Below are 27,307 nucleotides of genomic sequence, written 5' to 3'. Positions count from 1 at the left end.
ACTTCCGAGTCCTACTATTAGGACTTCCCTGGTGGTTCAGTGGTTAAGACTCCGAGCGCTCCCAGTGCAGGGGGCCCGGGATTTGATCCCTGGTCAGGGAAACTAGACCCTACAGGCTGCGGCTAACCATCCTGCCTGCTGCGATTAAGACCTGGCCCAGCCAAATAAATAAAAGAAATAAAAGTAAATATTAAAAAAGAAATCAGTGGGGAAAAGGTCAATACAGTATGGACACGCATGATGGAATAAAATGTAACCACTAAAAATACATTAAAAATATTTAATGGCTGGCAATGTATTTACTCATCATATATAGTGGGATATCAGTGTGTCTTAAATAAACATGAGTGCGTACTAAGTCGCTTCAGTCTTGTCTGACTCTTGCGACCCCGTGGACTATAATTCACCAGGCCCCTCTGTCCATGGGATTCTCCAGGCAAGAATCTGAAGTGGGTTGCCATGCCCTCCTCTAAGGGGTCTTCCCGATCCAGGGATCCGTGTCTCTCACATCTCCTGCATTGGCGGGCGGGCTCTTTACCACTACTGCCACCTTGGGAAGCCCTAAGTAAGACATATGAGATGTTAGAAAAGAAAATCCTCAGGGAAACACTGGGCTCTGGGGTGGGGATGGGGGCTCTGTTCCTCATAGCCTGGCTTTGCCCACCCATGGGGTACCAGTCCCTTCCCCAAGTGATGAAACTACAGTCCAACTCCAGCTCTGTTCCTATCAACAGTGGGAAGACTATCTATCTATCTATCATCTAGCTATCCTATCTTTCTGATACATACGTGTGCATGTATGTGTGTATGTATTTCTCAGGGCAGGAGAGAAGGCGTCCTCTCTGCTGCTAACCAGGGAGGGGCAGGCAGGTCCTTGATCATGTGCTGGGAGCACTCTGATGGCATCAGACCTCCGATGGCAATGAAGAGGGGGGAGCAGAGGAGGAGAGCAGTAAAAAAAATGCAGGGAAGACTGGACACCAGGGATGGGGGTTTCCTATGTTCTGTGTGGTGTGTGTGAGAAGTAGACAGAGAGACAGACACCTGGAGAGAACCCATCTCCTGTTCGCGGCGCTCGTGTTTCTGGCTGTAGCGTTTGTGTCTTGGTACATGTGTCTTCAGGCACCTGTGAATGAGAGTCCCTCTGTTTTAAAAGGGAAGCTATCAGTTTTATAATAAAATAACAACTCCCAGCAAGCACGCTGGCCAGCTGCGCAGAAATCAATATCTCATTAATTGAATGCAACCCTCATAAATCATGGGTGGAACTCAAAATTAAACCTCCTTCCTGCGGCTTCCTGGAGCGCTCATGCTGGGGCCAGGGGACTGAGAACTGGAATCAGTAATGGCCTCATGAGGCTGGAAGGAGGGGGCCAAGGCTCAAGAGGGCCTTCTGGGGGCCTGGCCTGATGGGAGGTGATGCCTGGAGTCGGTGTCCTGGGGGGAATTGGCTACCGGCTGGAGCCAGAGTGCCCTGCTTTGTTCTGGCCTCTGGCCCCTGGCTCTGGATGGTGGAGGGGCAGAGAGTCCTGAGATCAGTGGGTGGCCTGTGGTGTTGGTTGCTTCTTTAGGGGACCCTGGGCCAGTGCTCAGAGGCTGGCCGCACCAGGGTCAGCCTTGGAGGGCAGCTGGCTCCAGGAAGCCACTTATGCCCGAGCATATTTAACCAATAGCAAAATTATATTTTATGACTGCATTGGCATAAAGATGCTTATAGTAACATTACGTATTAAAATCTTTTCCTGACCTACGATTTTGTCCTGATGTTTAGAGGAATGGAAACATTTTTGTGGGCCCCTAAAAGCACTGTGGGCCCTGACAGTGCACCACCCTGGCCTGATGGAGAAGCCAGCCCTGCCACCGCCCCAATCCCACGGTGACAACACTGTCAGTGGTGGGCAGCCGCACACCTTGTCCCCAATCCACACGTCCCCTTCTCTTTTCCACGGAAATTTCCCAGGTCACAGATGTGCTGTGGTTTGAAGTCTCACAACATCTACTTTTGTTGTCATTTAAAAAAAAAAAAACTTCCCAGGGAAAGAAGCCTGATCCTATGTTATTTGAAAATAGAAAGTGCTGTGCAAATGCTAAGTCCAGTATAATAATAGTGACGCCAAGTAATTCTGTTTTGAACAACTTGAACTTGTTAAATCAGACAGATGCCATCTGCGCTGTTTTAAAGCCCAGGCTGGTGATATGTTTTATGCAAAAAAAAAAAAAAATGCTTATCATATGAAAATTGCTGAATCTCCCCAAAAGTGAAGTACTTTGCTCTGAAGTTAGACTTATGAGACTTCCTCTCAAGGATGGGGTGACTCCTGGAGGTAGGGAGTGAGAGCGTCTCAAGCATTTATTGAGCACTTACTGTATACTGAGCCCTTGACAGTCAATTTCATGTCTAATCCTTGCAGTTCATCACTCTGTGAGGGAGCTAAAATTATTCAGACTTTATATGAGCTAACCCTGGGGCTCAGAGAGGTTAGGTTACTTGCCCAAAGTCACACAGCTCTCCAGTGGAACCAGGATTTGAATCCAGGACCTCTGACTCTGAGGTCCTTTCTCAGTCCAATGCCTGCATGCTAAGTCACTTCAGTTGTGTTTGATTCTTTGTGACCCCATGAACTGTAGCTTGCCAGGCTCCTCTGTCCATGGGATGGATTCTCCAGGCAAAGAATACTGGACTGGGTTGCCATGCCCTCCTCCAGAGGGTCTTCCCGACCCAGGGATGGAACCCGTGTCTCTTACGTCTCCTGCACTGGCAGGAGGGTTCTTTACCACTAGTGCCACCTGGGAAGCCCTCCAATAAGTCTCCGAATAATGTGGACCCAGAAGCACGAGGAGTCAAAGGCTCCCCCTGCCCCATTTGCTCTTCATCTCCCATGAAAGAAGCAGCAGGATAAAGGCTGGGCCTGTGGATATGGTACCTATGAATATGATCTTGTTCAGAAATAGGGTTTTGGTAGATGCAGTCAAATTAAGATGAGGTCATACTGGATCAGGGTGGGCCCTAATCCAGTGCCTGGTGTTCCTTTAAGAAGAGGAAATTTGGACGCACACAGAAGGAGGGAGAGGAAAGACAGAGATTGAGGACCGCTGGCACCCCAGAAGCCAGGACAGGTGTTCCCCCAGAGCCTCCAGGAGGAGCAAGCCTGCCGACACCTTGACTGCAGACTTCTGGTGCCCGGGGTGTGAGGGAAGACATCTGTACTGCTCTAAGCCCCCAGTCTGTGGTCATTCGTTACAGCAGCCACTGAAAGTGAATGAAAGGCAATGCCATTTTCCAGGAGAGTTTGGAGAGCGTGGACTGGGCTGCCTGTGTACGTGTGTGCACACGGGTGTACATGTGTGTGCACAGGTGTGTGTGGAGGGCTCATCTCCCCGCTTCCTGCTGCCTCTGCCTTTTGTCCCCACGCCCTTCCTCTCCTTACAGAAAGTGGAGCAGGGAGGACTTCCCTGGTGGTCCAGTGGTTAAGAATCCGCCTTCCAGGGCTTCCCTGGTGACTCAGTGGTAAAGAATCCACCTGCCAATACAGGAGACACAGGTTGGATCCCTGGTCCGGGAAGATCCCAAGTGCCGCAGAGCAACTAAGCCCAAGCACCACAACTACTGAGCCTGCGCTCTGGAGCCCAGGAACCGCAACTGCTGAATCCCGCACGCCCTAGAGCCCGTGCTCCGCAAGAAGAGAAGCCGCCGCAGGGAGAAGTCCAAGCACACGAGCTATAGAGTAGCCCCACTTGCTGCAACTAGAGGAAAGCCCATGTAGCAATGAAGACCCAACACAGCGCCCCGCCCACCCCCCGCCGGCAAAAAAAGAGTCCGCTTTCCAATGCAGGGGATGTGGGTTTGACTCCTGGCTGGGGAACTAAGATTCCGCATGTCAAGGGGCAACTAAGCCCACACACCACAACCGAAGAAGCCAGTGAGGACCCAGCACAGCCAAAGTTTTAAAAAAGGAAAATGGTGGGGGGAGGGTGGCCTAAGGGGGCGGGTGGCCGAGGAGGGGCAGCGCTGTGCCTTTTCTGGTGGGAGGTGGGGTTTGAAAATCCCAGAGGAGCCCAGGTTGGAAAAATCCTCCTTCGTGTAGTTGTTATTATGTGCGGCAAGGAAGACCCAGTCCTTGTAAAGGGATAAATGGAGCTTAAACGTGGCCTGCAAAGCCAGAGGAGGTGGTGAAAATCAAAGGGAATGGAATTACTGTCTTCAGAAAAAAGGAAGCGGCCTTCTGGAGGGGGGGCCCCCAGAGCCCTCCTTGCTGTGAGCCCCACGTGCCAGCCGAGTGGAATCTGTCTCAATAGAAGTTTTTGCTGTGAGATAAATAGTGCAGCTGATGTCTAATAAACTCCTCCGAGAGAGGAGTGGTGATCAACACCAGGGAATAAATTCTCCAGAAATTAAGGCAGTGCCAGTGTTGGTGGTGAGTCGGAGGGCTGTGATGTTTGTGGCAGCGAACTCGTTTAGGGTCCTGGGAGAACTCATTCTTGGGAATCCAGCAATAATTTTACTAGAGGTTTTAATAGTTGGCAAGTCCCCAGGCCACTTTGTGTGGAATTTATTTTGGCAAGATACAGCCCTCCCCCCAGGAGAAAAATAGAGAAAAAGACTCAAGGCGGCCAGCTGAGCCCAGGAAAAGGGCTTCCATCACCTGGGGCTCCCCAAACACCTCCTGTCCAGGCTCTTGAAGGGAATTCCTCTGCCCATGTCAGCCCGAGCGCTGCCCTTGGCCTGGCACTTGCAGGTGTGGGTTCTCCCAGAGGTGTGCCAGGTGGGTACGTTGATGGTTAGTTAGCGAGCTCCATCAGCTCAGGCTGAGACAGCAGCGGCTCCATTTCCTGGCCTGACTATTGGTTGCTGCATTTCCGTGCAGCACAGGCTGGCGTTTGGGTGCTGGGGGCCCTGCAGTCCTTTGCGGGAAGGCTGGGCCCCCCTCCCCTTGCCCCCGGGATGGCCATCCCGCAGGCTCACCCTGGCTTCTCCCTCTTAGGCTCCCTGCCGGGCCTGGCCTCATGGAGCGGATCCAGGCCATCGCCCAGAACGTCTCGGACATTGCTGTGAAGGTGGACCAGATCCTGCGCCACAGCCTGCTCCTGCACAGCAAGGGTGGGGGCCGGGGGCGCCTCGCGACCTCCAGGACAGAGTACAGGGTGGTGGGAGTCTGGGGTGGGGCCTGATTTCTCCCCACAGCAGCTCCTCTGGCTCCTGGGGGGTCCTGCCTTGGGTCTCAGTGGGGTGACCCCACCATCCCTGGGTGGCCCCTCCATTCCTCTGATGTGGGGAGCATCAGGCTGGGAAGCCCCCCTCAAAAAGTCGGGAGTACATTCAGATGTGTGCCTGAGGTCTGCCCCTCCAGAGAACTGGTCTTTAAGCATTCAGGCCAGCTCCTCATTGGCCTGAACCGCCTAAGGAGGGTGGGCATGGTGGCAGAGGGGGCAACTCAGGCCCAGGCCACCACTGGCAGGTGGCCTTTCAGGGAAGAAAACTCAGGTCAAGGGCACTATGTGTGCCCATGCTTCCCCTTCCCACCCGCCTTGCGCTTTCTCTGCCGGGCTCCTTCCCGGGCCCAGGTCCTCAGCAAGCTGGCCTTCTCTCTCTGCAGTGTCTGAAGGCCGGCGGGACCAGTGTGACGCACCTAGTGACCCCAAGTTCCCTGACTGCTCAGGGAAGGTGGAGGTGAGGCTTGGGGCTGAGGGGTGGGGGTGGGGTGACCAGGAGAAGCCCCTCCGCAGGGGCTGTGGCCCAGATTAACTCTGGGGTTCTGCTAGCTGCAATATCCACCACCAAGGGGCTCTCTGCCTTCACACTGGCACTGGCTAGCAGAGGCCAGCCCCAGAGGAACTGCTTCTCTGCCTGGCCCACCAACTGAATTTCCCAGAACGGGTCATATTTTGGGGTTTTCAGTACTGTCTTACAGCAGACAAGCTATTAAATATACATATGCCACCCCCAGCAGTCTGATTCAATTTCACACAAGGAGTGGACCTCATTCTCTCTCCGCATCCCTTCTAGCCCAGCTGGACTGAGAGAATCCCTCCCCACTGCCCAGGGTGACCCCCCCAACCCCGGTTGCATGGAGCCTGTCTATCTGGGGAGCCAGCCAGGCATAAAAGCCAGCCCCTCACTGGTGCTGAAATCCCTAAGAGTGGGGGCAGTGGCACTGCAGACCCTTTCTTGGGGACCACGTGGGGGCCACTGTGGATGAGTCCTGCCCTGGCCACAGCCCTGCGACCTGACCTAGGCATCAGCCGAACCCGGCTCTTGGTTGTGGATGGAGAACAAATGATGAGGCCCCGCCAGGCCTGCAGCTGCTGCACCTCCACTGTTTGACCGCGTGTGTCCTGACCTGGCCTCATTCCCGCCGGGTCCTTCTCTTTCTGGGCCTGGGGGGTGGTGGTCCAGTCTGGCCTTCCCTGAGTTTCTCAGTGGCTGAGACACAGGGCTGGGTCCTAGGACCCTGGTCCAGTCTCTCTTCTCTGCTTCTGGCCTTGCTGCACCTTTAGGATGGGCCCCAGGGACCCTCTCCTGGGGGACCTGGGGGTCCCCAAGGACATGCATGCACGGGGGCCCCGGGGGCACATGAGGGACTGGCACTGGCCCCCTGGCGCAGGCTGGCCCTCTCCACAGTGGATGCGCGCCCGCTGGACCTCTGACCCTTGCTACGCCTTCTTCGGGGTGGACGGGACCGAGTGCTCCTTCCTCATCTACCTCAGTGAGGTCGAGTGGTTCTGCCCCCCGCTGCCCTGGAGGAACCAGACGGCCACCCGGAGGGCTCCCAAGCCCCTCCCCAAGGTCCAGGTAGGCATGGGAGGTGGCTGGGTCATGCTTGGGGGACAGAAGGGGACACTTTGCCCCTGGGTAAGATAAGGCCAGTTGGCTCTGCCTGGTGGGTGGGCTGGTCCTTGCCTGCCAGCCTGCAGGTGCCCGTCCCAACTCCTGTGGGATGCTGCGAAGCTGAAACTACTTGAGGGGCAGGCTGGGGCCCTGGAGGCACCTCCCTTAATGGACTGGAATAATAGTAATAATAGCTGTCACTCATTGAAGGCTTCCTGTGTGGCAGACACTTTATTTGTACTTAAATCTCGCAGCAGTCCTTACACAGTCTTATTTAACAGATGACAGATCTGAGGTCTGGAGAGCTGAGTTAACTTCGTTAAGGCATACAGATACTCTGGCTCCGCTGAAAGGCAGCCTGGCTTCTCTGCCCTTGGAGCCCCGGCTCTGACCACGACCTCACTGCCTCCTTGTCAGAGCTGGGATCCTGGGAACAGGTCACAGCTGACCCCCTCCTGAAGGGCCCAGGACCGGTGGCTGACTGGAGCTGGGCTGGGACAGACCGACGCGGCTGGGGAGTGAATGTTGGGGGGATGAGAGCGGGGCTCATGGGAAGAGCTAGGACAGACCCAACCTCACAGGGAAGATACCCTGGGCGGCGGGTGATGGTGGTGATATAGCTGCTGGCCGGAAGTTAGAGAACTATGGTCTGGACCCCCCACTCCAGGCAGTTTTCCGGAGCAATCTGTCCCACCTCCTGGAGCTGATGGGCAGCGGGAAGGAATCGCTAATCTTCATGAAGAAACGCACCAAGCGGTTCACAGCCCAGTGGGCACTGGCCGCCCAGCGCCTGGCGCAGAAACTGGGGGGCGTCCGGAGGGACCAGAAGCAGGTACCTCATCCTCCCAGTGTGTTCAAGGAGCTGAGCTTAGTGAGCCCGGGGCCTCAGGCTGCCAAGGGCACCCTGGGTCTACCCTTAAAAGACTTTTATTGTGTTTATTTGAATTTGAGCTGGGGTGGTGCAGCGGCAGAGTCAGGATAGATGCGTGTGTCGGTCGACGCTTTTCAAGTTTGGGGCAGAGTGACACCCTCTCCCCTTTAGGAGTCCTACATTCTGTGGGCGTCTTGTTCTCATCAGGCAGAAAAGTCGTGTCATTTGCCTGGAATGCTGGGAATAACGTAGCCTGTTTGGGGGAGTTCCTCGGCCCATTGGTTCCTCCATCTGTCTGTCCATCCATCCATCCATGCAATAAATACTTACCTGACTCTCTCATTCACCCTGTTTATTTCTTTCAGAGTCCTTGTCATTTCATGAGTTACCTCTTGTCTGTGTTTACTGTTGTCTGCCTCTTTCATCTGGACCATAAGCGCCTTCAGGGCAGGATGTGACCGTCCTGTTCACCTGTGTCTCCAGCGAGGTCACCCTGCCTCTTGGTCCCTCCGCTGTGCTCTGGTGCCAGAAAGCACAGCCGGGAGGGAGACTGTGCCTTCCGCTGGCCGGGTGTCCCTGGGGGTGGCCGGGCCGGGGGCTGCTGCTCCTCCAAGCTGACCCTCTGTGTCCCCCCACCCCCGACCCCACCAGATCCTCGTCCACATCGGCTTCCTGACCGAGGAGTCTGGGGACGTGTTCAGCCCGCGGGTGCTGAAGGGCGGGCCTCTGGGGGAGATGGTGCAGTGGGCAGACATCCTGGCTGCTCTCTATGTCCTGGGCCACGGCCTCCGGATCACAGTGTCCCTGAAGGAGCTGCAGAGGTGAGTGCGGGGGAGGAAAGGAAGGGGAGCTACTGTCAGATGGCGACATTCCCCATAGCTTTCTCCACCTGCTCAGTCTGCCTCCCACCCTCCTGTCCTCAGCGCTGATCCCCCCCGTCACTCTGGGGGATGCACCAGGGATTGTATTTGCTCAGTGCTGTTCAAACAGGGTCCTGTTCTCCGTCTTGGACCTAAGGGGAGCCCTGTTGTATGTGCTCAGGGGCTGACAGATACTGGTTTGTGGAACTGAGCCACGTCATCAGATAGGGTCCCCGCTGCTCCCATCCTGGGTGACTTGGTGCAGCCTCAGGGGTCCTCTTCTAGGGCTGTGCTTCTTCGTGGGGGCCAGGAAGACCTGGGGATGGGGGGAGGTCGGCCAGTGCTATCCCTTCCAGTGCTTGCCTTTCCAGGGTCCCTCTGATGCTGTCTGAGGTGGGAGACTGGTGGTTAAGAGGGGATAGGATTGTGTGTGTGTGTATGATTAGGCTCATTTTTAACCACTATATTTGTGGGGCATAGAAATATGTAAGATATTTCTTATTTTATCTGTCAATATTTATTATATGATATTTGATACGTACAAAAATATATGTACCACATGTCACAAAGCACAAGAATGAAGTGATCTATGCTTCTGCCACCCAGCTGCAGAATGAGGATATTACCAGGACTCTTGTGTTCACCTGGGAGTTTCTCTCACCTATCCCTCTGCCCTCGACCCCACCCAGCCCTGGAGGAAACCTGGAACTTGGATTTTGTGTTTATCATTCTTTTGCTTTAAAAAATAAATTTGTTCTTTTGTTGTTGTTTTACAAATTCATGTATCAATAAACAATATATGATTTAGTTTTTATTTTGGTTTAATTTGAGCTTTGTAAAAATTTTACCTACTGATTGTAGCCTCCAAGATTTGTTTTCTTCACTCATTATTAGATTTCCAAGATTCCTCCATGTTGCTGCCTGTAGCTCTATGCCGTTCATGTCACGGCTGTATAATATTCCATTGTGTGAATATACCACGATTATTTATCCATTTTTCCCATCTGTGGACATTTCCCTATGTTTTTACAAGTTATTTTGAATGATACTATCTGTGGTGGACATTTTTTACATGTCACCTGGTATCCCTGGGTCAGAGTTTCTCTTGGGTAAAGACTGAGTTTTTTCTTTGGTATAGACTTAGGGGCACAATTGCTGGGACTTAGGGTGTCTAAAAAGTCAGCCTGACAAGAAACTGCCAGTTGTTTCCCTGAGTGACTGCACCAGTCGAGTCCTTCCATGCTCCAGGTTCCCCGGGGGCTGCATTCTTCCCCACACTTGGTGTTACTGGGCTTTCTCACTGGGGGTGTTGAGTGGTATCGTGGTATCTTGTTACGGTCTTAACTCTCATTCCTTGACAACTGACAAGGCTGAGCAGTTAGTCATATGCTCGGCTCTCCTTATTTCCTCTTGATGACATGCCCATTCATGTCATTTGTCACTTTTCTGATTTCCTGTTTATCTTTTCCTTATTGAGTTGTAGGAGCTCTTTATATATTATAGGTATAAATCCTGTGTAAGATATATGTGTTTGAAAATCTCCCAATCTAATTTGTGGCTTGTCTTTGTGATTTCTTTATGTCTTTTTTTTAAGGAACGGAAGGTCTTAATTTTAATATATTCAAAGTTATCAAAACATTTTCTCTCTGGCCTGAGATTTTGTGCTTGGTGAATTTCTATTCCTTTCACTGGCATTGAAATGAGACTGTCCTAATTTGTCTCAGGGTCTAACTAAGGAGACTTCCCAAGTGGCTCACTGGTTAAGAAACTACCTGGCAATGCAGGAGACACAAGAGATGCAGGTTCGATCCCTGGGTTGGGAAGATCCCCTGGAGGAGGAAATGGCAACCTACTCCAGTATTCTTGCCTGAAAAATCCCATGGACAGAGGAGCTTGAAGGGCTGCCGTCCATGGGGTCACAAAGAGTTGGACACAGCTGAATGACTAAGCACATAACTAAGGAAGGCCCCCAAACTGTTTGCCTGCAAATTGACTTTTCTTCATCAGCCCATGAACTTACTCTCAGGTGGTTTTAAAATGTAATTCCTGTCTAGAGCCTGACCACCACCTGGATGGTCTGTTAGTTCTAGATCTCTCTCTCTCTTTTCCTTTTTTAATGGGCATTTTGTCCTGACCACAAATGCTGATGCTCTGTAGCAGAGAAGTGTTGGATAGAGAAGGATACTGGCAAGGACCAAGCCATCGACAATACTTGGTCAACAGGGCCCAGGGAGCACTGGCATTGGGCAGCCACTCAGAGTGAGTGACTCAGAGTCTGCCAGTGACTCAGGTTGTCAGAGAGAGTCAGGGGAGAAGGAGGCTGAGACTTGGGTGTGCTGTGAGGCTACCAAAGGACCTAGTAGTTTGAAGGTTTTCATCACCGTGGCTTGAAATTCATCCCTCTAGAATCATCCTTTTAAGTTGATGTGCTTGTCTCCAGTAGGCTTAGGAAAGATGGAAAGTGTCTTCAGAGAGGAACAGCACGTGTAAGTGTGGATGTGGAAGACGGTCTGCTTTGTAGGGGGAGAAGGTGACAGGGCCTGGCGAAGGGGCTGCATGGTTATGGCAGCATTTGGAAACACATCCCAGCTCAGGAGCAGCGAGTTCTGGGGGAGGAGGTGCCACTTGGAAACAGCAGCTCCGCCAGGTCTGGTTGAATCACCTGAGTGGGAATGAGCTAGGTTGGGAGCTGTCCCAGAGGCTGGTGCTGAACTGTCAAACTAGCTACCCAGGGCTGGGAGCAGGAACCAGCCGCACGTCCCCCATGCTGGCTCTCACCCTGTGGCATTTTGTTGTCAGACAAGCTGTTTCCATTGTGCGGGCCACTTCAGAGCTGGGTGTGCCCTCTTGCTGCCCGCCAGCACGCACTGCTGCTCACTGCGCTGTGCCCGCCCCTGCTCCCTCTGAACAGAGAGCTGGGGAGACGCATCTACACTGTGGAGCAGAACTGCAGAAGCAGCTGACATTTGCAAATAATGAAAAGAGCCTTCTCTTCCTGGCCTCAGATCTTCCTACAGGAAACTCAGATGGGACGAGGGAAGAGGAGGAGGAAAGAGAAAAGGGACCTGAGGTGCAGGAAGTCAGAGAAATCTCAGACAACTTAGGATGGCACAGCCAGTGCTGTGGGAAGCCAGACCTGCCTCAGGCAGAGCAGTAAACAAGGCTTTGGGGACCCTTGTCCCCAGGTCACCAGAGACCCCAAGATGCAGTGGGAAGAATCCTGGGGTTGAGGACTGTCCAGAGCATGCATCTCAGGTGCTGCCTCACACAAGTTCCCTGCAAGTGTGAAGCATCCTTCTATCAACACCTGCTCCAGCTCTAGGTTAGATGAATTCATGTTTATCAGCATTAGCTGGACTCCTCCCTTCTGACTGTACATCTTCTGGGGCCAGAGAGGTGAGAACTTCCTTTCCTAACTGCTCCCTCAGGGAATGGGAAGGCTCCCTGCGTTTGTGACAGCCCAACATCACACTTAGAGCACCATCTTTGCGTGAGAGAGCAGCTATTTGACAAGTCTCCCTAAGAAGCAGGAATTTAAAAAACATTGTATTCATTTATTTTATTATTTAGTTTTGGCTGTGCTGGGTCTTCGTTGCTGCATGTGGGCTTTCTTTAGTTGCAGCGAGCAGGGGCTGCTCTCTCGTTGCAGTGTGTGGGCTTCTCATCGTGGCAGTCTTTCTTGTTGTGGATCATGGGCTCTAGGGTGCCCAGGCTGCAATCACTGTGGCATGTGGGCTCAGTAGTTGTGACACACAGGCTCTAGAGCACAGGCTCAGTAGTCCTGGCTCATGGGCTTAGTTGCTCTGTGGTATGTGGGTTCTTCCCAGGCCAGGGATTGAGCACGTGTCTTCTGCCCTGGCACATGGCTTCTTTACCACTGAGCCACCAGGGAAGCCCAAGAGGCAGGACTTTTAACTCAGTTGTTCTGTTCAGCCCCTGCTGGGATGTCTCCTCTTCCAACCTCGACCCTGGGTCCTTACCTTCCCAGAGTACTTCCTCCTCCTCTGGCCACTCACTGGGCCCCACTGGAGCTGAGCCTGTGATCAGTGAAGTTGCTGATGTCCATTCCAGGGCCAGAGCAGTAAAGATGGGGGTCACTGCACTTGGGCAGTCCTGAAAGTGAGGCTCTTGTGAAATACACCTGAAATACACCCCTGCTGCCATTTCCTTCACTGCACACGTGCACCCTCATGCATGCACGCATGTCCTTGTTCACAACCACATATGTACACCCTTGTATGTATGTGCACCCCTGAGCGAAGGTGCATGCCTCCACAGACTTGCACGCACACACCCTTGCACATGGACATACACATACATATGATATTGAGCCCATGGCACACTTGTGCATATCCATGCACACAGGTAACCCCCATGCACACACACACCCCCCACAGAGGATCTGTATTTTCCATATCCACCAATGTGTCACCCATGCAGATCTGAAACTCCCTGGAGCAGGAGCTCTAGAGAGAGGTCACCCCATCTCCACTTTGCAGTTTGTTAAGCAGGCAGGCCCGAGGAGGTGCCCAGACAGCTCTGCCCTGGGCTCCCTGTGGGGTGTAGGTGCCACAAAGGCTCTTGCTCAAATGGGGCAGAATTGTGTAAACAGCTTGGCCACCCGAGGGAACAGTCTCAGGAAAGTTTTTTCTAAATCCGATACCAGGTACAATTTAAGACAACTTATAGAATAAAAATTAAAAAAAGAAAATCTCCTTCCCCAGGAGACATAGTACAGTTATGTCTATAAAATTGACAGCCTCTGCTGTGTTGAAATTCATTTCAGGTAGGAATTCGTAACCCTAGCTGTAGTGGAACTGCCTTGGAAACTTATCGGCCTTCGGGCGTCTTGGTGTCTCTGATTTAATTGGTCTGGGGTGGGGCCGAGTTATCAAGGTTTCAAAGCTCCCCCGGGTGATCTATGATCTAATGATCAGTGATGGTTGGGAATTAGAAAAGTTGAGGATGTGGTTTTTGACATCGCATCCCCCACCTCCCAGTCTGTTTAGCAGGATAGCTGTGCGGTTAGGATACTGCAGTGTGTGAATGGTTACCGAGGAACAGGCCTAGGGTAGGGGCTCAGCGCCCTAGAGAATTTGTGAAAAGATGTGTGAATTCCTCCTGAGCCTGCCTTTGCACACTTTAAAGCACCCGTGTTACCCCTTGGCTGCAGGGCAGGGGCCGAGTGGAGGAGGCAGGCCAAGGAGGTAACCCCCAGAGGTGGCCGGGGAGTAGGGCCTCTTGTGCCCCTCCGGGGACATTGTGTGAACCTGCTGACATGGAATGTATTGGGTTGGCCAAACAGTTCCTTGGGGGTTTTCCGTAGCATCATATGGAAAATCCCAAATCAACTTTTTGGCCAGCCCAATACTTCATGCCACGCCCTCTCTTGGATGTACTTTTTCCTGGTGACATTTGCTGGTTGGGCCTAGCCTATGAGCTCCCCAAACTCATTCTCTGCCGGAACCACCCGAATACATGCAGGCCTTTCCTTGACTGGACGCTAACATACAGAGGTGATTCAGTTTGCTAGAGTTGCTGTAACGAAGTTCCACAGGTTGGGAGGTTTAAACAACTGAAGCGGGTGGTCTCCTGCTTCTGGATGCTGGAAGTCTGAGATCATGGTGTTGGTAGGGTTGATTGGTTCGGAGGCTTCTGTTGGTTGTCAGTGATCTTTGGTGTTTGCTGGCTTGTGGAAACATCAGCTGCGTCTTTGCCTTCTTCTGCACGTGGCATTCTCTCTGTGCATGTGTCTGGGTTCAGTGTTCCCCTTCGTATAAGGACACCAGTCGTATGAGATCAGGACCTACTAATGACCTCATTTCAACTTGGTCACCTTTGTAAGAATCCTACCTCCAAATAAGGTCCCATTCTGAGGTTCTGGGGTTAGGACTCCAACATATGTTTGGTGGGGGGACAACAAGCCAAGCTGTAACAATTTGGTGACTGTTTGAGCCTAGAAAGGGGTCACAGGCAGAGAGATCACTGAATACCGGCATGGTGCTGCTGTGGGTTCCGTGGGAGGTGGGATCATCCGCGGTCCCGTCTCCCAGCCTGGCGGAGCCATGCTACGCAAGAGGCACCAGGGTCTTGTGAAAATAGATCAGCAGGATGTGCAGATAACCCGAATTCTGAGAGTCGCGGCTGGGCTCCTGCCACAGAAACGTCTCCCCGGGCCGGCGAAACGCCACGCGTGGGGAAGGCAGCAGGATGGGGATGCTGCCCGTACATTTGTCGTAGTTTATTCACAGATGTTCACGGCAGATGTCTTGGTCACTGACTTGACAACGAGGCTGGACAGACGAACCGCTTTTCTCTGCTCCTCGTGTTTTGGTGTTTTAATTAACCGACGCACTGGCATGATGTTTGGGGCAGTGCACGGCATCCACATCTGGTTTTGCTTCTGCAAGATGTTTCCGGGGTGACGGCGGTGGCGCCAGCGGCGCGTGAGGACAACAGGCTCTGATCAGACTGCAGCTCAGGGATGTCAGGCAGTCCTGCCCGTGCCCTGCACATGCAGCGGGAGGAGACACGAAGCCAGAGCCCCCGTTGGCTGCATCTGAGACGTCCCCAGGGATGTCTGGATCCATGGTGGGCATTTTAAAATGAAGCCTTTCCCCTTCCTGCCTGCCCAGGATCGGCTGTGCTCATCCATTTTATTTGCATAATTTCAAGCATCATTAATAGTACATGGCATGAGGAAAAATGACTGAGCTCTTCCTCCCTCCATGAGTGAAATTGGGTTTAGTAGAAAATTAGTTGACTTAACTGGCAAATGATGAAAGCTTGAGAGGAGAATGTTTAAATAAGGAGGGTGAGGAGGGGAGACTCTTAGACGTCAAGAACCGGCCCTGGTGGAAATTGGTCTCTTGGCCTTTCTGTTTGTTCAATGTTTGTTCAAGGGAAATTCTGGGGAGGGTCCCTGGAGAATGACGAAGGCAGGGACTGCATCCTGTCCTTTGTACTCAGCCCAGCTTGACCAAGCTGTAGCCAGTAAACCCTCTAAGCTGCCAGTCCCAGCAGGCCTCAGGGTTGTTTTTGTTTTTTAATATTTATTTATTTGGCTGCACTGGATCTTGGTTGCAGCACACTAACTTAGTTGTAGCATGTGGGATCTAGTTCCCCGACCAGGAATCGAACCTGGGCACCCTGCATTGGGAGCTCAGAGTCTTAGCCACTGGACCACCAGGGAAGTCCCTGTCAGTTCAGTTCAGTCACTCAGTCGTGTCATGACTCCATGGACTGCAGCATGCCAGGCTTCCCTGTCCATTACCAACTCCCAGAGCTTACTCAAACTCATGTCCATCAAGTTGGTGATGCCATCCAACCACCTCATCCTCTGTTGTCCCCTTCTCTTCCCGCTTTCAATCTTTCCTAGCATCAGAGTCTTTTCCAAGGAGTCAGTTCTTTGCTGTTTGTATTGGAGTTTCAGCTTCAGCATCAGTCCTTCCAGTGCATATTCAGGACTGATTTGCTTTAGGAAGTCCCTGTGAGCATGTTTAAATGCTGGTGTGAAGGAGCCAGAAAAGGGAGTGGTGGAAGCTCCAGGAGGAAAGATTTTATCATGGGTGACCCCCAGGAGGAAGGGGAAGAGAGCAGGATGTAGTGGGGCTGCCAATGGGGTTACAGGATGGGGCCTTCCCATCGATGCTTTTTATTTTATCTTTTAGAACATTCTCTTGTTTTGGCTGCTCTGGGTCTGTGTTGCTGCATGTGGGCTTTCCATGGTTGCAACCAGCAGGGGCTATTCTCTGGTTGCGGAGCTGGGGCTTCTCATTTCAGTGGCTTCTCTTGTTGCACAGCATGGGCTCTAGTACGCGCGGGCTTCCGTGGTTGCAGCATGTGGGCTCAGGAGCCGCAGGGCTCAGGCTTCAGTAGTTGAGGCTCACTGGCTTAGTTGGTCCGCCAGCTACTGGAATCTTCCCAGAGCAGGGATTGAACCCATGTCCCCTGCACTGGCAAGTGGATTCTTACTACTGTGTCACAAAGAACTCCTTATTTTATCTTTGATGTAGGAGGAATGAGCATCTTCTGGGAGTGAGGTGGAGGGGGCAGGAGGTGTAAGGAGAGTGGACGAGACTGGAACAGCCCGAAGGCTGCCCTGGACTTCGAATGTGTTAACCCTTCCCCAAAACCCTTGAGCCAAATATGGCAGAAATCTGATGATTTGACGAGGCTGGGAAGTGGCAGTGCAGATATTCATCATGTCATCGTACTATTTTCTATAACTTTCTGGATGCTTGAAATATTTGATTGTTCAATCAGAACAGGGGAGGAAGAGCCATGTCCAGCTTCTGCTTGGCACTTAGCAGACCCTGTACACAGAGGTTCTTTCTCCCCCACCTCTTCCTAGAGGAGGCATAAGAGGCAAATGGCTAATTTACAATAAAACACTCCTTCCCCTCTCCCTTCTGTTTGTTTTTAGCCACATCACGTGGCTTGTGGGATCTTAGCTCCCAGACCAGGGATCAAACTGTGCCCCCCGCACTGAAAGTTAGGAATCCTAACTACTGGATCCAAGAGAATTCCTGCCTCTCCCTTCTTTTGCCTTCCTTCTCGTCCAAGGAGGCCTTTTAATCTGTGTAGTGGGATCATGTTCAGCACAGCTAGATACCACAGAAGGTGGGAGACGTCTGCTGCTGGAGGCCCAAAGTCTCCCTGGTCCCCAGCCTTCATCCTTCCCAGGGATCCAGGAGAGATGATTCCCTGCTCCTCCCACTCCATGCTGCTCCGAGCCTCAAAGAGTGGGAGTCTGTTTCTTGCTAATCGAGGCCCCTCCCTAAGTCTTGACCTCACGGATGCAGTGGCCAAGGTGCCTTTTCCAGCTCTGGTCTGGTCCACATTGGGACTGGGAGGTTGCAAAGGAAGATCGATTTAAAAGAAATCACAGGCTCTCAGGAAAGGTTCATGCAACCCAGTGGGTTGGGGAGAGCTTGGGGGGAGTCAGAGAAGAAAGGAAGAGGAGGGCTGGCTTCTGCAGGCTTTTGAAGGAAAAGTAAGGAGGTGGGGTTTGTTCTGGGGGTGGGGAGGAACGCATCAGTACACCTTCAAACCTCAGGAGCCATGGGTTCTCATAAAGGAAGGGGGGCATCCTGAGCAGGAGAAGGTCTTGTCCCATGGCAGCAGGAGAGGAGGGAGGCAGATGGTGGGATGAACTTCCTGGAGACTGACATGCCCCCCACGGGAGGGATAAAACTCTGCTGCTCCCAGCTCAGGTCGGGGTGCTGGTAGAAGACAGAATGGTCTGAATAACCCCTAGCGCTCCTTCTAACTTCCCCAAAATAGTCAGAGGGCTCTGGTAAAGAGAAGACTTTCTTGGAACCAGGCTGTTCTTTCCTGGGTGTTCTGGAATGGACTCAGATCCCCACATGATTCATGGCTGGCACCTCAGGGCTGTGTCTTTAACCCACATCCCCCACAGGACTTGTTCCAGCATGGCTGAGAGCAGCGTCTCACCCTATCTTTGTTTCCTCTATGGGTTGGTTTTCCACGAATGTCTGTGGGCTCCCCAGGTAGCGGTGGTGGTAAAGAACCTGCCTGCCAAGGCATGAGATGCAGGTTCAATCCCTGGGTCAGGAAGATCCCCTGGAGGAGGGTATGGCAACCCACTCCAGTATTCTTGCCTGGAGAATCCCGTGGACAGAGGAGCCTGGCCGGCTACGGTCCATAGAGTCGCAAAGAGTCGGACACGACTGAGGCGACTTAGCCATGCAGCACGCATAGAAGAGCAAAAGCGCCTAGGATGTGAGAATCCCCAGAAAAACTGAAAACCAACATCCCAAGGGCAGGCCCCACCCGAGAGCGAAGAGGCGGCCCCTCTGGGACCAGCCTGGCCATCAGGAGCCAGAATAGACCTCGGTGATCCAAACCTGCGCCTGGGCCCAAGAGCCACCTTCAAGGAAAGGCTGGCTTGGCGAGAGGAGCCTGGATTCCTGCTCAGCACTTACGTGCATGGTTACATAAATGGGAAGGAGGCAGGGGACAGCCAGAGGGATGCGTTCCTGGCACTGCAGCCCCCCGGGAGCTGGAGGAATGAGTCTGTGGTTTCAGCCACCTCTCCTGGGAGTGGCAGCCCTATTCTTAGCCCTGAGTTTGCTTACTAGGAAGGACTGCTGGGGAAGAAATGTTGGCTTTGGACCACAGGCCTGATGCACGCTGCCCAGTTCCCTTTCAGCATCTTCCCACCTGTACTTCCTTTGGGCTTTGGCTAAAGCATGGCTGGAGTCAGCTCCGATCTGCTTTTCCTTTGAATTCCTGCTTCCTCTGAGCCCTGACTCCACTGGGGACCTGGCCATTCCCTTTAGCTGTCATCCCTGACACTCTGAGGACACTGTCTTGTCAGGAGATGGAAGCTGTGGGTGGACCCATCATGAGGGCATCATAAGGCTGCTTTTGTCGGGCTCAGGAAGGTCAGCCCATGCTGGGCAAGAGAGGAAAACCTGCAGGAGAATTTAATTCCTTCCTCGTTAGTGATGCTAACCTGCCTTCCACAGCAGCTCGTTAGATGCCCAGTTAACTGTCTACATTTGCTTCTTTGTGTTCCTTCTGTTCTGGGGAAGGGGCGGCAGGTGCTTTAACAATGGACCTTGGGAGAGCAACAAGGTCGATGCCGTAGTGCTCGGGGGATGGGCACTGGATGGCATCAGAGGGCTAGCGGACCCCGGAGGAGACAGAGGTCCCGGGTTGCCCAGCCAGGTGCTCCCAGTAATGAGATGGATCCAGGGAAGCTGAAGTTACCCTGTTCTCTTAGCTCTTGAAGGCAAAGATCTTTGAGCACTTCGTAAGATGCTTTTTAATTAGGTCCTTCCCACACAGAGAAGACAGACAGGGAGAGAGAATAGTCTGTTCCAGAATTTGAGCGCTACCTGGAGAGCTTATTTCCAGCCACAGACCAAGTACAGGGAGACATAAACCCGAAGAATTTTTAGCCTTGGAGGGACCATGAAGATTTGCCCGCGTATCACAGAATGGAAGTGGAGGTGCACTCCGGAGCACTGCTACGTCTGTGCAAGGCAACCCAGCAAATTCGTGCTGGAGCTCATGCCCAGGGATCCTCTTCACTGTTAGAACTTGGCACTTTCTTTCTTTTTTTGGTACATGGGAAGAAACAATATAAATTCAAAACTTACAGATAAGGGTTAGCTCTCTCACTCATCTCTTTTAAAAATTTATATGCACAGAACTCAGCCTTTTGATTCCGAGCTGAGAGTTTTTTTTTTCTTCTATTGGGCATGGGTTGTATTTTTTCTTCTCCACCTTGTTGCATCCTACCTTTTGATCTTTTTTCTTTTTAAAAATATTTATTTATTTGACTGCACTGGGTCTTAGTTTTGACACTTGGACTCTCTGATCTTCATTGAGGCATGTGGGTTTCTGTCCCCTGACCAGGGATTAAGCCCTGTCCCCTGCATTGGGAGCGTGGAGTCTTAACCACTGGACCACCAGAGAAGTCCCACCATCTTTTGATCTTTTGGCCAAGAGAGTGGCTAATACATCCTGCTCCGCCTATTTGCTGACCCTCTCCATTGTTGGGGGGGGCTTCCCTGGTGGCTCAGTTGGTAAAGAATCTATCTGCTACGCAGGAGACATGAGTTGGATTCCTGGGTCAGGAAGATCCCTTGGAAAAGGAAATGACAACCCACTCCAGTATTCTTGCCTGGGAAATCCCATGGACAGAGGAGCCTGGGGGGCTACAGTTCATGGGATTGCCAAGAGTCGAAAACAACTAAGCGACTAACACTTCCTTCCATTGTGGGGGGCCCTGTAGAAGATGGGGCAGGCGTGCCTCTGGGAGGGAGAGTGCTGGGCGTGTGTTTGTGGGGCTGTACATGGACATTGTGAGTGTGGATAATCTGGTTTTGGGTTTTTATAAAACTTTTAGTAAAATACGTATAAAGTTTACCCATCTTAACCACGTGCAGTTGAGTGACATTAGATACATTCACACAGTTGTACAACCGTCACCACCATCCACCTCCAGAGCTCTTTCATCTTCCCAGACTGAAACTGTCCCCAGAAAACCCTGACTCCCCGTCACCCCTACCCCCCGCCCCCGGTTGGCTTTCATAGACGGATTAGTCTGGGTTGGGAACATGGACCAGATGACTGGGTGACCAGTATAAGGACCATGTCCCTAGATCACCCCTCCCCCATCCCCTTCGTCTGCATTGAGACTCCCACGCAGGTGGCCTGGGGACATTTGGAAGTTCATTGCAACTGCCTAGTTTAGCAATTCCACGGAAACTTCCCAAGGCTGGGGGTGGTCGTGGGCAGGCGGACGGGGGCTACTAGGTGGGTGCATCTGAAGTCCCTTCATGCTGAGATGCTGCTTGTCCCCGTCTCAGCAGTGCCGTGGGGGTGCGGTGGCTTCCCGAGCCCCTCCAGAAGCAGCTCTGGGTAAGAGTCAGAAGAGAAATGAACTTGAGGTTGGAATTATGGGACCATCTGGACAGGGGCCTTTTGAGGAGTCAGCGGGTAAGGTGGAATTGTACAACTGAGCCTCCCTGGCACCTTTGGCTGAAGGCTTGTCAGGAGAGTGTTTTTCAATTCATGTCGCTGCTCCAACCAACCACTTAGCGTAAAATTGCCCATAAAAGTAAACTTAAATTACAAGTGATAAAACCATAGCCCCTCTCCCCTCGACTGACCCTCTCAGCTCTTCTCTGGACAAGCTCAGACTCCTCCTGATGAGAATAACGAAGAAACTGCAGACGCACTTCCAGTGCACTCACTGTAAATTGAAAATCTTTGTTTTCTGTGGCTGTGGGGGCGGTGGGGCTCCTTGTTAACTCCCCCTGTGAAGGGGACCTGCTGTCTCGGCTGATTTGTCTCTCCTCCTCTTCTTCCTGCCATGATGTCCTTTGGGGACCCGTGGGGCCACTTGTGTCCAGTACAGACCAGGAGGTCTTGGTAAACTGTGGAGATGCCCACATGAGCCCTGGGCTCCTCTCGCTCACCCATCCCTTCTCTCCTAACATGCTTTTCTTGATATTTTCAACCTTTAAAACAGTTCTTTCTCGGGGGGAGGTGGGGTGGTTCACCGGGTTCATTGCTTTGTTAATTCATTCATGAACCTGATACTTATTGGGTCAGATCCTGTCCCAGCTCTGTGCTTTCAAAGGTAATCTAGCCCTACCCTGGGGGGGCCCAAGTTGTCAGGAGGTGACTCAGGGCAGTGCAGAAGGATGGTAGAGAGGGCAGTGGGATGCCAGGGCAGGGGTATCAAAGGAGAAGGGCATCTCACTCTGTCCAGTGGTCCAAGGAAGGCTTCCTGGAGGAGGAAAGTGAAAGTCACTCAGTCCTGTCTGACTCTTTGCAACCCCATGGACTATACAGTCCATGGAATCTCCAGGCCAGAATACTGGAGTGGGCAGCCTTTCCGTTCTCCAGGGGATCTTCCCAACCCAGGAATCAAACCAGGGTCTCCTGCATTGCAGGCAGATTCTTTACCAGCTGAGCTACCAGGGAAGCCCTCCTGGAGGAGGAGGCAAGGTTTGCGTCAAGGAGCAGGAGGTAAGAAGGCTGTGAAAAGGATCAGATGCAACCAGGGGTGACTGACCAGGTTGACACTGTGGAAAGATCTTTCCATAAAAGAGTCAGGCAAGACTAGAGGGAGGCAGAAGAGAAATGAAATGATTTCAAGATTCTAGCTGAAACACGACTGGGGCCTTAGATGAGGGGTGTGTATGTGTTGGGGTGGGAGTCAGGAGTTTCCAGACTTGGCAATTCAGAAGGTGAAACTTATGACTGAAGTCATAACAATCAGTGGAACTTTCAGTCTCCTTGCCTCACTCGGTCTTATCAGGAACCTGGTGAGGTAGGCATTTTTTGTCTTTTTCCAATGAAAAAAATGAAACTCCTAGAGGCTATGATTCCTCCAAGGTTAGCAGCAAAACTAGGCCTGGGGCCAGTCTCCACTGGTAGCCTGCAGCTTCAATTTCGGGATGTTACCGTGGACTGATGACACACCGCTGTATTGTCTGATGCCCAGTGAGCCTGGGGAGAAAGGAGAGCTCGGCCGGTGGGAGTGTGGGTGCTGGAGCCTACTGCCTGGGTTCCAACCGCAGCTCTCCTCCTCCCTGGCTCTGTGATCCTGTTTCTTAATCTGTAAAGAGGGGAGCAGGTTAGGAATGGGTCTGCTCTCATAGGGTAGTTGTCCAGATGAAAGGGATTGATGAGTTAATGAGTTGAAAGCGTGTGGAATGGTGCCTGTGTTCAGAATGGTAGCCACGAAGGTGACGGAGATGATGACAGAGGCCCCGGAACATCAGTGTGGCGTCATCTTCCCAGGAGAGGACCCTGACTTGTCCATCGGGCCTCCCAGTGGCCCTGGTGTCTGGGGCTGGGGCTAGGGTCAGGGTCGAGGCAACCAAAGGGACCCCCCCATAACTTTGTGGTACTACTCATGGCTACAGAGGGACATGTTGCCTGGTAACCAGCCAGAAAGGCAGCGTGGGGAAATCATGTGACTGGTGCAGGTAGCAGCAACTAGACCCACCTACGGTTTATATTTTCAGAATCGTCTTCATTTTTCCCAGACCCAGATTCCATGAGGGAGGAGCAGCCACCCCCTTCCTCAGTTCTGCAAGAGGCATCTTTCTATTTGAAAGACTGTCTTTCTATTTGAGGTTCTCAGTTGAGTGGAGGCAGTGGGGAGGGGGACCAGGGTCTGTCCTAAACCCAGAGCTTCTATAACCCAGGACAACAATGATGCTCCATCTGACTGGAGGAGTTTGGGGGTGTGTGTGTGAGAGACAGCTATCCTTGAAAGAAAACAAGATTCCCACAGAGTAGAATATAAAACCTGCCTGACACTGAAAAATACCGCCAGACATTTCATAAAGTCTCCAGGTTATGGGAGCTGCTTCCTGTGATAGTGCCAGACCTCTGAGGTCTAGACTTTCTGAGTACTTCAACAAAAACGCTGAAGAGGCGGGCCCTGCCTTAGAAGTCCTGGCTTTGAGAATCCTGCCTATGGCCGTCTGGGGGATCACTGGAGATTGGATGGGTGGGGAGTAGGGGAGCTTGGCCAGTTTTAAGTTTAAAGATAAACTACTGTGCAAAATAGTTGAGTATTATCTATTAAATTTAACAATTACTCCTGGATAAATACCTGAGAGCTTCAGAATTTTTATTTCTGATTATATACCCCCCAAAATTCTTGCACATTTACATCAAGAGGTGTATGTATAAGGATATTTATATTGACAGTGGGCAACAGGAGCAAAAATCAGGAAACAATCTGTCTGCCTTTCCACTGAATGAATAAACTATGGCATATTCACACACACACAAGAGAAATGGGGAGAAAACAGTTATAAGATTTTTGCACTTCCCTCTCCCCACTTAGCAGCAAAGGTTCTCACACTTGGGGCGCTAGTGTAGGGAAGCTGAGTGAGGCTGGGGTACACTGGCTGGTGGGGAGCAGTACAGAGAAATCGCCCTCTGTCTTGCTGCCCTTCTCTGCTGGCACAGGCCACCTGATGCCTTGATCCTCGTCTCCCAAAGCTTCCCTTGACATCGTTCCATCACGGCTTTGTCATCAGGTTGTCATAAACATCGCTGAAAAGGCTGCGTTAGGGCAGTTTGCTCTGGGGAACGGTGCATTCAGAGCCTCTGTTGGTGTGTTGCTGAGTGTGAGCAGGAGAGTGCAGAGACATCCAGGTGCTGGTTTTCTGCCTGCTTGAATTGTCTCAAGGAGCCTGGGATGTGACCCAGGGAACAGATGATAATCCTGGCCCCTTTGCCGGGTGGATCCCTGCAGGGACTCACTGGGAGGGAGGTCTCGCAGATGCCTTCCAGCATCTGGACCACGAATCCAAGGGAGGCAGGAATCAGGGGGAGGTGAGAGGTTGCTGGGGGCCCCCAAAAAAGGAGGGCTTCCCTGGGGGGCAACACTACTCCCTGCCAGACTCAGCCACTCAATACAGACTTACTGAGTCACTGATCTAAAAACCCCATCATCCTTGTAGGGGGAGTGTAGGCAGGCTTAGCAGGGGCTCCTGGAGGGTGGGCAGGGGTGAGCAGGACAAAGTTCATGCTGGCACTGTGGGGGCCAGGCAGGGGCCTCTAAGCTTGTCTCCAGGGAGGTGGACCTGGGAGAAGGGAGGCCATGTCCTCCAGGCTCCAGTGTGATGACCCAGAGACTCCAAACTGGGTCACCAGAGGCAGCCCTGTCCCAGAGGAAAACGTGCGAGTAAGTGACCCAGCAGTCAGGGTCCCCCGTGGGCCAGGGCTGGGCTTCTCTGTGGCCAGCAGAGCAGGATTGTATCTCCTGGGACTTGGGGTTGGGGGCCCTTCGGCTCCAAACAAATGCTGAAGCTGTGCTGAGGACCTTTACTGGTGTACATGGCACTCTGTGAATGAACGTCCACACCCCCTCTGGGTGGACACAGCTCTGTGGAGATCAGGTTTGTGCAAATTAACAGAAGGTTCTCTTCCTTCTGGCAGGTAGCCCAGGCCAGGTGCAGGCTTGGCAAGGTAGCCCAGGCTGGATTTCAGTCCCATTTACCCCTCGCTGGAGCCTCTTGTGCAGTGAAAAACCTATGCAACTGTGCATGGAGGCCCTGTTGGCTTCCTCTCCAAGAGTCTGCCAGGATTCACGCACTGACCTCCCTTTCCTTTACAGTGTTCCCCCCTCCCCATTTTATTCTGGCCTGTAGGAACCAGGGCGAGGTCCAGATCCCCCACACACAAGGCTGGATGGGAAAGTGGGTCTGTGGGTCCCTCTTAGGGCTCAGACTCTGAAGGGTTCTTCTCTCAGTAACTTAGGGGTGCCGCCAGGCCGGGGGAACTGCCCGCTCACCATGCCCCTGCCATTCGACCTCATCTACACCGACTACCACGGCCTGCAGCAGATGAAGCAGCACATGGGACTCTCCTTCAGGAAGTACCGGTGAGAGGGCAGCGGGAGGGTGGTGACTGCCCACTGGTCCCCAAGGCAGGGGTTACACTGCCCGGGTTCCAGGGCAGAGCGAAGGCTCACCTCCCACTCCCCAACCCCCACCTTCCTTCCCAGACAGCTCTGCCTCCTGGCTTCGGCTGACTCGGATGACAATTAATAAACCACAGCCAGGTGATCCAGGGCCTCTCTGCTGCTGGGCAGGCTAGAGGGTGGAGGGGATGAGGTCAGAGCTGACCCCGTTGGAGAGGGCAGAGGAACAGCAGGGAGTGGTGGAGGGAACATGGCACAGGGCCGGGCATGAGCCCTGTGTGTGAGGACCCAGCAGCCCCCTCCCCACCCGCTCCTCCACCCAGCCCCATCTTGGGCGGGAGGAAGGCCAGTGCCATCGCTTCATCTCTCTGCAGCCAGCAGGATATGGGGTTTAATTTAGCACAGAGAGCCCTGCTATTTATTACGTGTGCTCCAGTCTCATTGACTATCCCACATGATTTTATTAGGAAAAAAAGTGACAGGCAGCGTTATTGCTTTTATTATTAATGCGTGTTCTCCATGCACTCGGGGCCTCCTCCTCCCAATCCTGCCCCTTCTCTGGGGTGGGGAGGAGTGCTGACCTCAGCAGTCCGGACACTTCTGGGTCACCTGGAAGGACTCTGGGTGGGGGAGCGCCTTGGAGGGGCGTCTGAGACTCAGCAGTTTTCTTTAGGTGCCCGTTCCCGGGGTGGCCGAGATGCAGGGAGAGGTTCTGGGCTCTGGCCTCAGGGTGGGACAGAGCCCCCACCAGCTGGGAGGCCCACCCGCAGTGGCCATTCTTGCAGAGGAGACTCTGAGGCACACGGTAGCTGGTTCCCTGGGGCCCTTCTCTTCTGCTTCTCAGTCCAGAGAGGCCAGGCACTTCCTGGGGGCGGCAGGTTCCTGGGCAGAGGGGCTGTGGACTCCCTGCTCACGGAAGTGCAATTGTGCTGGTGAATCCTGGGCAGTGGGGAGGGACCGCATTCCAGGAAGGGCCTCCCTTTCTAGGCTCCCTTGGGGCAGCTGTAAAAACTAACAGTTTCTGAGTTAGTGGTCCATGGTTCAGGTAAGACTTGGAGATGGTTCGGCAGTTGTTATCCCCCTTTGATCGATGGGAAAGCTGACCCAGAGAGGTTAAGGCACTTGCCTGTGGTCACGCAACCAGCTAGTGTCTGAGCCCAAGCCCTGACCACACATTGCACTACCCTGACCAGCCAGCTTCGGGTTCCAGAGCCCATGGCTGGGGCCACCCCAGCCCAGGGAGACACCGGGAGATTGGTGACCTGGGTTCCTGGGGGGTGGGGTGGGGGCAGGTGCCGCATCCGGGTCATCGACACCTTTGGGACCGAACCTGCGTACAACCACGAAGAATACGCCACGCTGCATGGCTACCGGACCAACTGGGGCTACTGGAACCTCAACCCCAAGCAGTTCATGACCATGTTCCGTGAGTGTCCAGCCGCCCCATGGAGTGGGGCGGGATGGGTGGGGCCTCTCCCAGGGGTGGGGAGGAGGCAGGTCCCGTTCTGTCCTCTCCTTTCTTCCTTTTGGGGTCTGTGTGAGGACAGAGATGCATCCAACCATCGGCCTTGGCTAAGAAAGCCTCGATCCCCTCTCAGCAAAGGTGTGAACCACAGAGCCTCTGGTGGTGTGTGCGTGGGGAAGGGTGGCCTGGGGTGGGGGTGGGGCGGTGTGGTGACCTTCTCAACACTTGGAGGATGCAGTCTTTGTCCTCCTGGAGCATAGGTTGCTCTCAGAGAGTAGCTGAGCACAGGGTTCCGGACCAAACAGGATTCTGTGGCCTTCCAGAGACATTCCAAAGTGATGGAGACCTAATG

At 52.9% G+C, this 27,307-nt stretch overlaps 1 protein-coding gene across 3 annotated transcripts in view; it reads left to right on the top strand.

The window, feature by feature from the left end:
- The window catches only part of MGAT5B (alpha-1,6-mannosylglycoprotein 6-beta-N-acetylglucosaminyltransferase B), a 66,711-nt gene that overhangs the window by 18,522 nt on the left and 20,882 nt on the right, over positions 1-27,307 (top strand). For all 3 annotated transcript variants that reach the window (XM_024981042.2, XM_024981040.2, XM_059878621.1), the window contains 7 exons: positions 4,983-5,098; positions 5,595-5,668; positions 6,620-6,790; positions 7,494-7,658; positions 8,349-8,518; positions 25,320-25,451; positions 26,783-26,916. In XM_024981042.2, coding sequence (XP_024836810.1) covers positions 4,983-5,098; positions 5,595-5,668; positions 6,620-6,790; positions 7,494-7,658; positions 8,349-8,518; positions 25,320-25,451; positions 26,783-26,916 — 962 coding nt within the window. The remainder of the gene's footprint in view (positions 1-4,982; positions 5,099-5,594; positions 5,669-6,619; positions 6,791-7,493; positions 7,659-8,348; positions 8,519-25,319; positions 25,452-26,782; positions 26,917-27,307) is intronic.

This window comes from Bos taurus, chromosome 19 (genome assembly GCF_002263795.3).
Source record: "Bos taurus isolate L1 Dominette 01449 registration number 42190680 breed Hereford chromosome 19, ARS-UCD2.0, whole genome shotgun sequence".
NCBI classification, from domain to species: Eukaryota; Metazoa; Chordata; class Mammalia; order Artiodactyla; family Bovidae; genus Bos; species Bos taurus.
Note: the sequence above shows the minus strand (reverse complement) of the source record. Positions and strands in the feature narration are given on the sequence as shown.